The 17090-nt window shown below is 34.4% G+C and overlaps 1 protein-coding gene across 1 annotated transcript in view; it reads left to right on the top strand.

The window, feature by feature from the left end:
* The window catches only part of LOC150108441 (UDP-galactose translocator-like), a 99223-nt gene extending 89081 nt beyond the window's left edge, over positions 1 to 10142 (top strand). The window contains exon 5 of the mRNA XM_090390783.1: positions 9498 to 10142. Within this exon, the coding sequence (XP_090246909.1) occupies positions 9498 to 10142 (645 nt within the window). The remainder of the gene's footprint in view (positions 1 to 9497) is intronic.
* The last annotated feature ends 6948 nt before the right edge of the window (positions 10143 to 17090 follow it).

Genomic DNA, 17090 nt, shown 5'->3' with positions numbered 1-17090 from the left:
TTGTATCTTCTTTGGGATTGTTTTCGTTTTCCAAGACAACCAAACCTCTTCAAGAAACTTCTTTTTATACAACCTCTTACAAGCAACAATGACTCCCTGGTCTGTAGGCTGTATTATAGAAGTGGTGTTTGGAGGAAGGAAGATACATTATATTCTTCCATTCCTACTAATCAACTTCTCAGCATAAGGATGGGCTGATGCATTATCAAGAAGTAAAACAGCTTTTACATCTTCAGGAGAGATTTCAGGACCTCTTCTTGGTAGTTTTGCACTTCAGTTATGAAGTGATTGAAAAACCAGTTGGAAAAAAGGTGACTTGTAAACCAGGCATTTCTCAAGCTGGAATAGATAACAGGCAACTGATTCATAACATTCTTCAAAGCACAAGGCTTTCGTGCTCTTCCGACTACCATTGGCATTAGCACAAAGTAGGGCCGAAATGCACTCCTTGTTTAATTTGCAGTCAGGCGTGCTAATCTCATGTTTGTTCGCAAGGGTATTTTCGGAAACAGCATGATAGAACAGACCGGTCTCATCTGCATTGTGAACTTGAGACAAAATAAGACCCTCAGATTCGATGACTTCATTGATGTGTTTTCTGAAGGGTTCAACTTGTTCAGTATCAGCACTCATTGCTTCACCACATGTTTGCCTGTTCGTAATGCCAATGCCGCTTTTGAAAGCACCAAAGCCACACATCACTCTCCTGGAACTGTATACCCATGTGTTATGCCAGTTTTTAAGCAGCCGACCTTAGTTCAACACCACAAACAATAATGCCACTAGACCGCTATTGAACGAACCACTTGTAAACCTTCTAAACTCCTTCTAAATTCTTATGCTTGGCAACTTCACGTTTCTTATCCGCCACAGTGAAACCACTTTTGGAGCTCTCAACGCTATATTTTAGCGAAAACTGAGTAAGTTTGTCTTTATTTTTGCACATCCGAAACTATTTGCTTTTTCACCCGTAAAGTTCATAAACATGAGCAACAGATGCACCACTTTCCAACTTACTTATTAACTTAAGTTTCTGTGCTATCATCAAGTTTACTTGTTTTCTTTTAACCCCAGACATATTAACTGATATTAATAATGATTAATAATGGTTTAACTAAAAATTATTCCAGCAATATCTAAACACTACATGTTTTGTTCTTGCATATGCACGCATGCAAACTATTACAAGTATGCACGAAATATCACGAATATATGTGAATGTATCTGAAGATGCAATTTATAAACAGTGTCGATCGCTTCTGATTAACCATCATATTATTTTTTTTTTTTTTATTAATTATTTCATTATCTGTATTTATTTCTCAAATATATCCGTTAAATCTGAAGTCAGTTGAATCGGAGTCCATTAAATTGAGAGTGTATTGTATTTTGTAACTGATTATAAAATTCAATATTATCATCTTCATATTCATAAAATTCATATTATCATAATGATCATCTAAGCATAAACTTAGATGATAATTATATTTAAACTTTAAAAAGGACTTTTATTTATCATTTCACTTACTTACTTCCTACTAGAAATTCTTTTTATTTCCACACTGAAATTACTAAAAGGAAAGGAATAGAAATATATAATAAAATAAATAAATACGATTTATATTAATGAAGTAACACTATCACAAACAAGAACAATTGCTACAAAAATTCCAGTCAGCTTTATAGCTCAGAAGTATTCAATTTTTATTCAAATATAACCCAATGAAAATAACTGATGAGAGTGAAAGAAAATACCAGCAATTATGTAAGTTGAATGCTGCATGTAACAAAGAACAAACTTCACTGAAAATAACTTTTCTTAGAAGCATGCAACTACTGTTAACTTTGCTTTGCTGATGTCTTATCTTCCCAAGTTCTTGTAAAATGTTGAAAAAGTGCCATCTTTCTCTCTGTAGCTTAGAAAAAGAAGAACTTACAAATATTGGCAAATTTCTTTAATACTTAAAATAAATCTAACATGTTTATTAAAACATGGTGTTGAACAATCATGTTTCATAACGCTGAATCTTGCTTTTTTTTTTTTAAATTCCATATGATATTTTATGAATAAATAACTTTCTTAATGTTGAAATCAATAACAAAATTTGATATTTATGTCTGGTGGCCACAAAGAAATGTCACAGTGGTTGCACTTGGCCACCATAGCTGGATTTGAAAATCGCTGATTTAGACAGGCATTTGCAATATGGGAAGCTCTTATAAATAGTTTGTTTCTTAAATATTTCCACAGTCATTTTTCAAAACAATTCCGAGTCATGGAGGGTGGAATTTACGTTAGAAAAAATGAAAGAATACATTGCGACACACACGCACAAAAAGTAGCTTAGTCGTGAAGTTACTTCACGCACAAACTTTGTTTGCTTACACTTGGAAAAAGGATGAAACCAAGAATAATTTTTTGGCATATTTAATTTATAGTATAACCATGGGGAAAAAACTCTCAACAAATATCAAAATAGAAATAGTGTCATTAGAACATTTGATGAGGATTGTACTGGACAATTTCTTAATAGAACATTTTAATAAGTTAACATAAATTAGAATGATGATTATATTGTTATGTGTGTCACAGTGCACTCCATCATTGGCAACAGGATAATTACACAAGTCTTCATAGTTTATGCATCTCTAAAGCTTATCTATAAGTTATTACTGCTACTATAATCATCTCCACTGAGTTCACTTATTACAGAAGCCCTATGCTAACTATTATTCACACAATACTTATCACACTCCTCCTCCTTAAATTGAATCACACATGGCATGCACATATACCTCTAGCAATCTATTCCAGTCATTCACTGTTCTCAGAGCAAAAACTCTAGTCTGTACACACACACTGTTACACAATTTCCAGTGGTGATTTTTAGTTCTTTCACCTATTCATGTATTGAAAATTTCTTTTGTATTAATCGAATATAATCCCTTTAGCAACTTACAAATTTTTGTCATATCCCCCACCCATCTTAAGCTTTGCATTCCAAAGACCTGCCACTATTTTGATCACATTGCTCAACCTCAAGAAACCCAGGTGACTAAATCAGGATAAGACTGTGCAGCTGACTTAGAGGAATAATAACTATCTCCTCCTTTCTCTCTCTCTTTCTTCTCCTTCCTTACTTGTCAATATGTTCTCCATAACTCAAGTAATCCTTTGAGCTGTTTTGCCAACTTTGCAAATATGCTGTCTGAACTCTGTCCACCATCACCCCCAAATCCCTAGCCTCATCAATATCTGACAATCCAGTACCATTAGTTGTAATACACAGTATGTAATATTTTCATCCTGAATTGCATAATCTTACACTTTGCAGAGTTAAATTGACAATCATTATTGTTTACCTGGGGGTGCTTAACAGTCAAAGCTGTATATCTGGGAGGAGACCTCCACGTAGCCTTTTAAGGAATGTGGAGAACCGACTGGGGGTTCTGACTGAATGTCCACTTCTCACCTTCTCATTGTGCATCCTGTTAGATATCTACCTGGATATTGAATGAACGAGGATAGACTGGAAATTTGAGATTTAGCCAACCAAATTGTATTTTAATCAACCAACTTAAACCACAATTTAAAAATGATGGTACAACATGACAGAATTCATGACAGCTAGGGTGTCGCCTGGTTAAAGGCCCTCATTTTCATCAGGGGAACCAAGGCAAACAGAAAAGTCAGCTACTGTAACAAATCTCAGAACGTGTCCCAACTCAACATCAGCAGAGTTCAAGATTGATACTATCAACATAAGAAGCCTGAATGGCAAAGAAATGGAGCTAGCTGAGGAATTGGATAAGTACCAGATTGACATAATAGGGGTGACTGAACAAAAAAAAGACAAAAACAGTATGTGCATTACAACTAGACAAAAACTGGTGAGATCTTTCTGAGCAACAAATACAAAATGTTATATTCAAGCAATGACAATCAGGGAAAAGAGGGAGTAGCTATAATATCATCATCAAATTCCTGCCACGAGTGCAGCCACTGTAAGACTCTTATACCACCATACTTCAGCATTTCTGGTCGAATATCATCTACTCCTGCCGCCTTTCCATTTCAAGCCTTTGATGACTTTTTCTACTTCAAGTATGGATATGTATTCCTGATTGCATGCCTGGTCAGTGTTTTTTACCACTGTGCTATCATCCCTGCTTGTTTCATTTAGCAGTTTTTCAAAGTAATTACTCCATACTTCAAAGATATCTTTTTCTCCCGTTTTCATGTCACCTTTATCATCTCTAACTCCTTTTACAGCACTCTTTCCTCCATTCCTAAGCTTCTTCAACAACCTTCAGAATATTTTGCCACCTTCTTGATATTTATTTTCTATATTCTTGCCAAAGTCCTCCCATGACTTTTGTTTAGCTAGTTTTACAGTGTTTAGCATTCTTGTATTTGTCTCTATATTCTCTAAGAGCACAAGCTGACTTATTTGACAGGAACTTTTGATATGCTTTCTTCTTTTCCTTCACTGCCTCTTTAACTTCCTGTGTCCGCCAGGGAGTTCTGATTTTTTTTATCCTTGCAGACAACCTCACCACATGCCTCTCTGCAGAATCAATCAATGTTTTCTTCAGAGTTTGCCTCTGAATCTACAAGATTTGATTCCTGTTCTCAAACTCTTTAATTTTTTTTTCAATAATCTTTGTGTATTTTAGTCTACAGTTCACATCTGAGAGCAGTCTTGAATTGGGCATTTCGAGAAGCTCTCTACAGCGTATTCTCACGAAAGATTTGCATCTTTATGCTTACAAAGTTCAATTGACTCAAGAACTGAAGCCTACTGACCACACACAGCGAAGAGAGTTCATTGAATGGATTATGGAACAACAACAAGTGGATGCTTATTTTTCGAACAAAATCATCTTCAGCGATGAGGCTCATTTTTATCTTGATGGCTTCGTTAATCGACAAAATTGTCGCATTTGGGGTTCAGAAAATCCACGAGTGATTGTTGAGAAACAAATGCATCCACAACGTGTCACTGTTTGGTGCGGATTTTGGGCTGGAGGCATCATCGGTCCATTCTTCTTAGAAAATGCGGCTGGTAAGGCAATAACAGTTAATGGTGCTCGCTATCGCAACATGATAATCCAGTTTTTTGTGTCTAAATTGCAAGATATGGATGTGGACAACGTGGTTTCAACAAGACGGTGCAACATGCCATACAGCCCGAGAAACAATTCAATTACTGCATGAGTCATTTCCTGGTCGTGTAATTTCCCGTTTTGGTGATCAGAATTGGCCACCCAGATCATGTGACTTAACGCCGTTGGACTTTTTTCTTTGGGGTTTTTTGAAATCTAAGGTTTATGCCAACAAGCCCACGACCACCCATGCCTTGAAGGAGGAAATTGAATGCTGTATCAACGAAATTCAGCCACATTTATGCAAAACGGTCATGGAAAATTTTGACAAAAGAGTGCATATGTGCCAGCAAAGCCGTGGAGGCCATTTGCCCGATATGCTATTCCATGCATAACCCTATACTGTATACTTTATGAATCAATAAGAAATTACAATTTTTAATTAAAAACCTGTGTTTTCTATCAAAATTACTTCTTGCATGAATTTTGGGATACCCTGTATTACAATTTTATTTTCCAGGTCTCTTTTTCACTATGTCTCACAAATTTTCTGTTGAGTTAATGTCAGCAGAATTACCTGGTCACTGAAGCAATTGAATGTTTTGATATTTGAATAACTCTTTCACTTTTTTTTAAGTGTGGCATGGTGCAAGATCATGTTGGAAGATGAGTTCTTTGTCTTTTTGAATCTGTGGGATAACTCTTTTCTCCAACATTTTTATGTATTGGTCACTTTTCATCATACCGCCAACAGGCACAAGTGATCCTGGATTGTCATGTGTAAAACAACTACATCACATCTTTTTAGCTGAGTGTTTAAGAGCTTGTTGAAAGTGAGTTGGAGAAGTCTTCTCAGCTGGTAATTTGACAACATAGGGTACTCACTCTCCTTGAACGAAAAAATGGCTCTTATCTGAGAATATGACTTTCTTCCACTTTACAACAGTCCAATCTTTGTACACTCTTGGCAGCTGGAGCCTCTTTTTCTGCATAGCCTTTGTCAACAGTTGTTTCTTTTTTGGTCTGTGGGCAGTCCAACAATCTTCGATGGACTGTCATGCCAGAAACATTAATCCCATTAGCAGCCAAATCTCTGTTTAAGTCTACAGCAGACAATCTTGGATTCATTTTGCTTTTCCTGACTAGTAAACAATCTTGAGTAAGTGTAGTTTTCCTTTTTCACCCACATTTTCCTTTTCTGTCAGGAGAAAAGGTAGCTGTCTCCCTAAATCTCTTTAAAATTGCATTAACAGTATCCAAACCAACACTGCACTCATTGGCGATTTGTCATTGAGTCATGAATGTGTGTACTGAGAAAGAGTACATATTTTTGAACGCTTTCTTAGAGATGTATCCGTTTATAGCTACATAAAATGCAATAAATGTCAGCTTATTTTACACTATCAAAAATGCACAACACTGTTAATACATGTTGTAGAGGCAGTTAAAATACACAGCACTTAACCAAAACCAAAAACTTGATGAAAATTTGGCTTGTTCGGATTAAGTTGTTCGCTACTGTAATTGCTTTCTCTGCACTCATAGTACTAATTTGCTGATGAATGGCTTCCATGCCTTTCTATGCAGTCCCCCCCCTCCTCCCTTCTATAGGTACCACTAATAATATATTTTGTCCTTGCACACCAGATAACCTTAAATGAAGCAGATAGCTCCATTTCCCTCAGTTCTAAAATGCTCCTTAACTTGTATTTTTATTGGTTGCACTTTTTTCAGCTGCCATCAGTAATACCTCTCCTCCTGTCCTATTTGCTCTCTCTTATGAGAAAATACAATATTTTCCTTAAATTCTATTCCTATATTATCTTCTGTCACAAGCTCTCACTGATGTTGATAAATTTTGGCTAAATCAAGCTGACAAGTCAAATACTGCTCCTCTTTATTTTTGATACTTCTGGTATTCATCTACATATTTGAACATCCCCTTGGGCTAACAATTGCTATTGCATAATATAATTACTTTATTACATAATATAATTAAATCCATTCAGATTTAAAGCTCACATTCATTTGTTCTATACATGGCACTATACAAGGGTGGTCTGAAAAGTTCTTGGCCTAACAATGAAAAATGATTTTATAATTTCAAAATTATTTTTATTTTCCAACATAATCTCCCTTAAGAATAATACATTTATTCCAGAAATGCTCCAGCGCCATTATCCTCTCCCCGTAGTGGTTCTCAGTAAGATTGCAAAATACTCCTCTACAGCTGCAATCACCTCTTGATTCGAAGAAAAACACTGACCAGCGATGAAGAGTTTTAGTTTTTGCGAAGAGATAGAAGTCAGACAGAGCCAAATCTGGGGAATAGGGTGGATGTTCCAACAATTCATAGTGCAGATTCCATCAGGTGCATTGTCCTGATGAAAGTGATTTTTTCCTTCTGCAAACCGCATCTTTTCTCACAAATTTTTTTTGTCTAGTCTGGTTAAAAGATCAGAATAATATTCCCCATTTATTGTTTATCCTTTTCAAGATAATTAATAAACAAAATGCCTTTAGCATCTCAAAACACCGATATCATGACCTTTCCTGCTGATGGAACTGACTTTGTCTTCTTGGGTACTGAACAACCGGCTTCTGTCCACTGTTTTGACTGCTGTTTGGATTTTGGTGTGTAATAGTGAATCCAAGTCTCATCCATAGTAATAAATCAATGCACAAAATCAGTTTTATTCTTGTTAAAACACTCCAAATACTCTTCAGAGATTTCTATGCGAGTGCATTTTTGATCTGCTTGAGCAAGCGCAGCACCCATCTTGCTCAAAGCTTTTTCATTTGCAATTCTTCATGCAAAATACATCCTACACGTTCTTTTGAAATGCCTATAGCCTCAGCAATTTCACGCATTTTGAAATGATTTCTGGTGTTGTTACACATTTTAGATGTCCTTCACTTGGATCATCTTCAATGCTGGTACGGCCATGTTTAAACTCGGCAGCCCATTTCTTAATTGTCAAAAACGAAGAAGAGTGCCCATAAACTTTTATGAACTTTGAATGAATTTCTTTTGGCACTAAGCCTTCTTTTACAAAGAATTTTATAACCACACAATACTCAATTTTATCCATTTCAAGGGATACAGATTTGCTTTAGACAGCTGTATAAAACAAACTACTGATAGAATGACTTGCAATTCACATGTATGCTTATGACAGATGTATCAACTTGGGAAAAAAAATCATGCTGATAGTGTTGCCATCTTTGGGTGAGGCTGAGAACCTTTTAGACGGCCCTCATATACTTGACTGCATCTCCTTAACATCTGTCATTTCCCAGATTTTGGATCTCCAGCCTCTCAGTGAACAACACTGTCTCCAAATATATAACTCTAAAACCATTCAAATTCTATCTGTGAGGTGTATAAAAGTCCTTTCATATATCATATGTATTCCATATATCTATAAACAGCATGCCATTCCTCTTTGCACAATCTTCTCATTGACTTCCTGGCAATCCTGAGGCTTCTCAATTCCTATCATACTGTAGCAGCAGACTTGCAATCTTTTCTCTCTCGCCTTTTTTTTTTTTTTTTTCCCCGAGCCACTCTTTCATATCTGCTCTCATTGTATATTTCTTCCCTTTCGTATCATTCGTGCCTGCCAAAACAGTCAACATTCAGCACCTCTCTTGCACATATATCTTCACTGACATCCTTGATTTTTGCAAATGGGAAACATGCTTTTGTCATTTCATCACTACTGCCTTTTATCATAGAATCTCCATACATTACTCTTTCCTTTCTACTAATGGAGGATTCTACTCATGCCTCTGTGCAGCTGGATTCTGCATTAGTAAGTGGAGTATGCCTACCATGAAATGGCAATCATTTTCACTTGCATGTGCAAATTCTCACAAGATAATTGCTGATATTCAAAATATCTAGCATGTTTGCAGTAGAACATCATTAGGATTAGTCACTTTAAGCATTGTTTTTTGAGGTTGAGCCATCATCTTTGTTTTATGTTGTGCATTTAATTATTTTGTCATTTATGCATTGTCATCAAGATCTATTTTAAATGGTGGTTTCATATTAGAAAAAAAAGTGACAATTTAGAAGTCCTCCCCTCCCCATCCCCCATATCTATATATTTTACTAGTATATATTTACTATATATTTTGTAAAAAAGCATAATTTCCCCGCCCCTCCTCTCTCTTCCAGAAAAAAAATCATTTTTGGAATCAGCATATGAAATTTAAGCATAGAAACTCCATTTAAGAAGTTTTGATTTGTGTTGTTGTTATACTTTTTTTTTTCCTTTCAAGTTGCTCTTTGTAACTATTAATAGCTACAAAATGTAAATTAAATGTTTCATATGCTCACATAATTTTTAGACTGAAAAGCTTAAGTTATCTTTCTTTTTTTTTAGGTTACATACCAACTAAAAATTCTTACAACAGCAATATTTTCTGTTGTGATGTTACGTAAACGGCTCGGTCCTTTCCAGTGGGTAGCATTATTGCTGTTATTCCTTGGTGTTGCCTTAGTTCAGTTAGCACAAATTGGTGCTCCTAAAACAAATCCTTCAGGTAGAGAACAGTATCCGCTGATTGGTTTTCTTGCCATTGTTGTAGCATGCTGTCTTTCAGGATTTGCTGGAGTGTATTTTGAGAAGATTTTGAAAGGTAGTGATATCTCAGTGTGGATGAGGAATGTACAGCTAAGCACCTTTGCCATTCCATTTGGACTTGCTACAACTTTTATTAGTGACTACTCAGAGGTAACTGAAAAAGGGTTTTTTTTTGGCTATAATACCCTGATCTGGATTGTTATCCTTTTACAAGCAGTAGGAGGACTAGTGGTTGCTGTAGTAGTAAAATATGCAGACAATATTCTCAAAGGATTTGCTACATCTTTAGCCATAGTACTATCATGTCTTATCTCTGTATATGCATTCAACTTTCATCTTACTCTAAAATTTGCCATAGGAGCAGGCCTGGTAATTACTTCTATATTTTTATACAGCCATCCAGCACTAGCTGCTAAAATGAACGGGGGAAATTTTAAGAAATAAGTTTATATTTTTGTGAAAATTCCTTGCATTATGTGCTAAAATTGCATTCTGTGTGTGCATGCCTACACACACACACACACACGTGTACACATATATAAGTGTGATGAGACCTCAACTTGACATATAGTGTGTGTGTGTGTGTGTGTGTTTTATAACTGTGTTATTTAATTACTCTATCCATTTTGCCAAAAGTTACTTTTTTTTAAGATATTATTTCACAGCTCAGTAATGCAAAAATTATTTATTTATTGTATTGTTCTATCTGAATATTTTGCTTTTTGCTACTAAATTTATGTAAGACATTAGTAGCAATAAAAATAGTAGAAAGGGTCTCTAAACTTTCTGAAAGTAAGTTTAATGAATTTCTTGTTCTTATAGTTCAGATTCTCCTTAGCATAAAAATTAAATGTCATAAAATGGAGCATGTATACTATGCACTGATAATAATGTACTTATGATCCATTTTCTTTCCTGCTTGTGGATCATAGGTTGAATATTCAGAGTAGAATATTTAAACTCTGCAAATACACAAATCTACCATGTCAGAACATACCGTTATATAAATTATATGGGCATTTCATTCTTTCATAAGTCCTTTATTTTCATAACTCTCAGTACTGTAGTAGCAGTTCCCACATTCCAGTGTGGGCTTTCTGTTAACTGTTGATGAATAAATACAGGTTTTTGGCATATACTCCAAAATGATAGCCTATTCCTATAGTGAAGATGGACATATTGATCTTGTACTCCATAACCAGTATTCTAATTCTCATCCTTTCTTCCCCCCCCTTTTACAAATATCCTAATAGATATTGATACTCAATATCACTAGATCACATTTCTATCAGTATTGTTATAAGATATTCAGATTAATTGTTTTAGTTGAACTGCAGCACAATTGTTCAGAATGATTGCTGTTGATTTTCATCCCACAAAACAGACAGATCGATAAGAAGAATACACATTTAATAGACAAAATGCCGTACTGGCTTTATAACTTTCATTGCTTTGGCCATGTTTCAAAACAACTATTAATTTTTTTAATGGTCCCTATAGTTCAAGAGATGCAATAATTGCTACAGTTATCAGATAGAATAGTGCATTCTGACAAATGTTTTTTTCCTGACAGCTAATCACATTAAGCTCTGTACCATGCCAATTAAACCAGAGGATTAGTTGGGATGATGGTTGACTTATATGCAATGGTCATCCCTGGAAACTGATGTTGTAAAATTTGATACATAACATTCTGACATGAATATGCAACCAGGATGCATAATCCTCTTCAGCACTGCTTGACTATTTCTTAGGTTTAATTTCACCATTGCATCCCATCTTTTAATGATGTCTGCCAAAGTTGAGCTTGGACACCCCACTTCAACTGAAATTGCATGAACTAGTTAATGATTAATATGGCAGCATGATAATATGTCACTTAACTTTATACCATATGCAATTTCTAGCATACAACTGCATTCATTTAATCTGTTTAAATGTTTTAAAAGTGATCATGAAATTCTGCTGTGAACATATGTAATTTTGTTCCAGATTTTCTCAACTGCATATTTTTTTTGTCTATTACAGTTTGTTTTTCAGTGTCCTGTTGATGCCAAACAAGTAGATTGGTGAAATACAGTCTGTAAACTTAGCTTATTTATTCATCCTAACTATATGGGGTAAGGAAGCCAAGTTATAAGTAGAATACATGGTAATACAGTGGTGCCTTGTAGTTCGTATTTAATTCGTTCGAAACTCGTTCAAACTATGAATCGTTCGAAGTCCGAATCAAGATTTTACATAAAAAATAATGGAAAACGAAATAATCTGTTCCAATATCCAAAAAATTTTACTTCATCTATTTTATCTATTTTAGGTTTTTTAATGTTAATAACTTAGAAAAAATTAAACAAAATAATCTTATTTATTTTATTAATTTTAATTATTACGACATAAAAATAACAGTGAAGAATATTTTTTTAATATAAAAATCACAAAGACGAAAATAATGCTCCCATTGTTAAGTGTCTGCTTTCTGCTTCTTAGCTGGAGTTGAGAATGCTGATTCACGTTCTCTTTTCTCTGCAGAGAAGAATCTATCTAATGTTGTTTGGTGCTGATGATTTTCTTTGATATTATTTAAAATAACCCATTACGTTGTCATCGAATAAGTTGATATTCCTGGTCACTGCTGTCTTATTAGGGTGCCATTTTTCCACAATAGCTTGTGTTCTAATCCAAACAGAGAACAATTCTTGAAGGTCGGCATTGGAAATGCATCCTTTGACGTCCTTCTCTTCCATAAAAATTCTTTTTCCACTTCTTTTTGTTGTTGATCGTGAAGATGTTGAAGTTCTTCTGTGCTGAGTTCGGTTTTATGATCACCTATTAACTCCTCTACATCCTCATCACTCACCTCTAATCCCATAGCTTTACCCAAAGATACAATTTCATTTACAACAGACTCTTCTTCACAGCTTACTACTTCACTGACTGAAATACAATCTGGCCAGAGTTTTTTCCAAGCAGAAATCATTGTTTTAATAGAAACTTCTTTCCATGCCTTATCGACGATCCTTAAGCAATGAAGAATGTTGTAATGCTCTTTCCAAAATTCTTTAAGAATCAGTTCTGTGGCATTGGTTATTTCAAAGCACTTTTGAAACATAGCCTTAATATACAGTTTTTTGAAGTTTGAAATCACTTGCTGGTCCATGGATTGTATGATAGAAGTAGTATTGGGCAGCGAAAACTTTATCTTGATGAAACTGGATTCACCAACTAAATCCTCTAAATTTGGGGGATGAGCAGGACCATTGTCCATCATTAGAAGAGCTTTTAATGGTAGATTTTTTTCAGTAAGATAAGCTTTTACATTGGGAGCAAATTCTTGATAAATCCACTCAGTGAAAAACTCTCTGGTAACCCATGCTTTCGTGTTGGCCCTCCACATAACACCGAATTTGCTCTTTATGACATTGTTCTTTTTAAAAATGCGTGGATTTTCAGAATGGTAAATGAGCAAAGGCTTTATTTTACAGTCTCCACTAAGTAATTTACCATTACCACAAAGTAATCCTATCTTTCATAGGTTTATATCCTGGTGCCGTCTTTTCTTCTTTTGTGATATAGGTCCTTTTGGGCATTTTTTCCCAAAAAAGACCTGTTTCATCGCAATTAAAAACCTGTTGAAATACAAATCCCTCACTATGCACGTACTCCTTAAAGGTTTTTACAAATTTGTCTGCTGCTTCTGCATCGGCACTCGCAGCCTCTCCATGCATGACAACACTATGGATCCCAGTTCGTTTTTTGAATTTATCGAACCAGCCTCTACTTCCTTTAAACTCCCCATTTTCAGTACTGGTTTCAGGTATGCATTTCTTAAGTTCACTATGCAGATGTTTGGCTTTCTCACAAATAATTCTCTCAGTAATAATGTCACCACGTAATCGCTTCTCGTTTATCCACACTAAAAGGAGTTTTTCCATCTCTTCAATAACATGTGATCTCCTGAAGGTCAATGTTGTCACACCTTTAGTCACATTTGCTGCTTTTATTGCTTCCTTATTCTTAAGAATGCTACTTATCGTTGACTTTGACATTTTAAACTTAGTTGCCAGATCCGTCAAACGTGTACTGCTTTCGTGTTTCATGATAATTTCTTTTTTCATCTCAGTTGTCGATACTACAACTTTTCTTTTAGATTTTGTTCTTTATACATTCTTGGATACCATGGTCAATAAAAAAAATGCCAAAAACAGTTAAAAATTCTCTACACAAATGTATCATGCAATGACTAGGCTGTGTAAAGTAAGGGACAATGCACAGCGGACTGAGGCAAGCACAGGGAAGTGAGTGAGGAAAATTAGTGGGGGAGAAGCATGTCCAATGCCGTGCCGAAACTGTCTAATGCTATATGACTCTGATTTCCTGGACTATAGTTCGAACTGTGAATCAAATTTCTTGCGTTCTCAAACGTTTGAACTCTGGAATGTTTGAAGTACGAGGCACCACTATTGGCATACTCATGCTTCCAGTAATAGAAAAACACTAGCACAATGTCTTAATCTGCCATGCTGGTTTTTGCATTCGCTCTTCTCTTTTTGTTTCCTTAAAATGGAAACAAGAAGAGAAGAGCAAGTTTATTTCTTGTTTCTAAGAGTTGAATGAGGTATAAATTAAGTTGGCAAGTCCAAAATTTTGACCAAGAAATGTATCTCTCCTTTTTAAGATATATATAATTTTTTTTTCCCATTTCACTGTACATTGTTGTTCTTAGGAACATATTACCAACATAAATCAGAAAGTGCCTATGCTTCAAATTGATCATGTTTTAAACTTGCATTAGACAAATACTGTAGTGTGTTGAGGCTATGGTATATTTTTTAATATACCATAGCCAATTTTTAATTGGCTATGGTATATTAATTTTTAAAATCAAAAAATTTTTGATTTTAATCAAAAATTTTTTGTGTATCAATTTTTAAAATAAAAAAAAAAATAAGAAAATGACATATTGCTTTGTCTCATGGTTTGCAGATTTTTTTATCTTCCACTATATGATTATAAATTATTACTGTATGTGTGTATATATAAAGCAATAATGATAAAAGGTAATTATATGGAATGCTTAAATGTACAGATTATTGCTAGAAGTAATGTGCACGTAACTTTTAGCAATATCAGTAAGAAGTAATGTGCACATTAAACATATAAGTTATAATCATTTAATCAAGCCAGATGTTAGTGCCCATTTTTTAATTTGCAGAAGAAAACAAAACTATAATCGGCAATTTTTAAAATTGGGATTTTTATGAGACAAGGCTAACTTAAAAGGAATATCTTGTGATTTTAATAATAAAGATTTTATTTTCTCGTATACTTGAAGTAAAGTTAAGAATCTGTTTTTAAAGAGGTGGGGGGGGATACTTAAGCACAAATCATGTAGTTTGGATGCAGATTAATGACCTATGTATTATATTTTATTCTTCAAAATATTTGTACTTTTTTTTTTTGCTGATATTTTTTCTCTGCATTGTCCTTTTAAATATTATATTTTCCATGTTTAGAATTATTTATTTATTCTTATAAATTACCCTTATAGTGTTTGCTTAATTTTATCAAAATATTTACTTGTTTAGTTTAGATATATCCTAAAAATCAGTTTTTTTTTTTTTTTAAATTTAAATTTAAAGTTTTGTATTTATCTGTGAACAGAATTCTTAAGGTGTAAGGGAATTTTCTTATTTCAGGATGAACAATATTGCAAGTTGTGCAATTATATTTATTGTAATTTTTCAAGATTACATTATATAATTTTGCTACTTTCTGTTCTTGATTCATGATTATTTCTTTTGAAATAAAAATTTTACAAATTTAAAAACATTAGTAAAGAATGCCTATTTTATATACACATTGTGCTTTAATTATTAACACAGAATGTGATGAAGATACACTGAGCAGCATCATTGTGTGGAAATTTAATCATTTAATCTCTCCAAGAATTAAGTTAGGAAATGTATTGTAAACATCTGCTTTCTGGTTTTTCTACACCATTATCATCCTCTTGTTACTGATAGCTACTACCAAATGTCTTCAAAGTTTTATGGTTTTGAGGAGATGTTCAGAACATGTAGAGGCAAACCCGCTCTACAGCTACAGTCTGAGACCAGCTGTTATTATTTAAGCTTCTCTTAAAGACCAAGGATACTGAAAGTCATTATGTCACTTAGTTCACATTCACTGAAGATGCACTCACAACTTCAAAAAAGGTTGCTCATTCCGTATACTGTGAGAAGAATCTGGATCTCTTAAATTTTCTAACCACACCCTTACTAAACTTCTAATCTATTCAAATCAGCATGCAAATTTGCTACATCAGCTATGTCTCTTATTACCATCCTCAACATTTCATCATCAACATATTATTATTAGTAGTATTATAAATGGAGACCTCCAGGGAGTCTCGATGGGACTCATCAAAAGAGAGGCCACATACTACAAGCACCAGCTGTTTATCTTGAATTCATTCACACTGATTGCACTCGCAACATCCAATGGCAATTCATTCTAATCACACACCACCCTATGAGAGAAAAATCTAGCCCTCACCTCCCCTTCTTAGTGGCATTCATTCTCAGCTTTCAAGGGTGCCCTCTTGTCCTTTCCTCACTCTCCATAAATTAAAAAAATTCCCTCAACTGAAATCCTGTATGACCCTTTCAGAAGTTTGAAAGTCTCAATCATATTACCTCTCTTTATCCTGTTACAACGGAAACCAGGAGACTAGACCTGTGCACAATGGTCCAAGTGTTGTCTTATCAAGGCCTTGTAAAGAGGCAAAATGACATTCTTATCTTTACAGGTGAACATTCATTTCAGCCTTCTTTGTTACATGACCCCTGAACTTCAAATTCCTATCTACTAACACTCCAAGATCCCTAGCGTCATCAGTTTCTACAAACATAATCCCACCAATATAATACGACATTGGATATCCAATCAAGCCAAAGTGAATAACATCCATTTTCCCATGCCCACAATTCCAGCCTATTCAAATCATTCTGCAATACAGGAATAATACAGGAATACCTCAAATAGTTTGACTAAGGCATGCTGAAAATATTAAATACTGAGTGGAACATTAATATAATGGCCTTCAGTGTAATGCATTCCAAGCTAATTACAGTAGTGGTGTAATACTGTACTGTGACTAGATTTTTCAATGCAATGAATGCAAAAAAAAATATATAATTGCCTTTCTGATAAAATTACAATAAATGTACTATAATTAATTTTACACTAATTACAACATGTACTGTTTGAAACTGTGTTATGTCAAGTATTACTGTGTACTGGTTATGTTGAAAGTTTATTTTTCACCTTGGTTAGACTATAATAAATTTAATTTAATCCTTTATCCAAGTGTGAGCAAACAAAGTTTGCACC

The sequence above is a fragment of the Typopeltis vanoorti genome, chromosome 3 (assembly GCF_054136105.1).
Source record: "Typopeltis vanoorti isolate ZY-2024b chromosome 3, IOZ_Tvanoo_1.0, whole genome shotgun sequence".
Classification (NCBI taxonomy): domain Eukaryota; kingdom Metazoa; phylum Arthropoda; class Arachnida; order Uropygi; family Thelyphonidae; genus Typopeltis; species Typopeltis vanoorti.
This window is presented reverse-complemented; position numbering and strand designations above follow the sequence as displayed.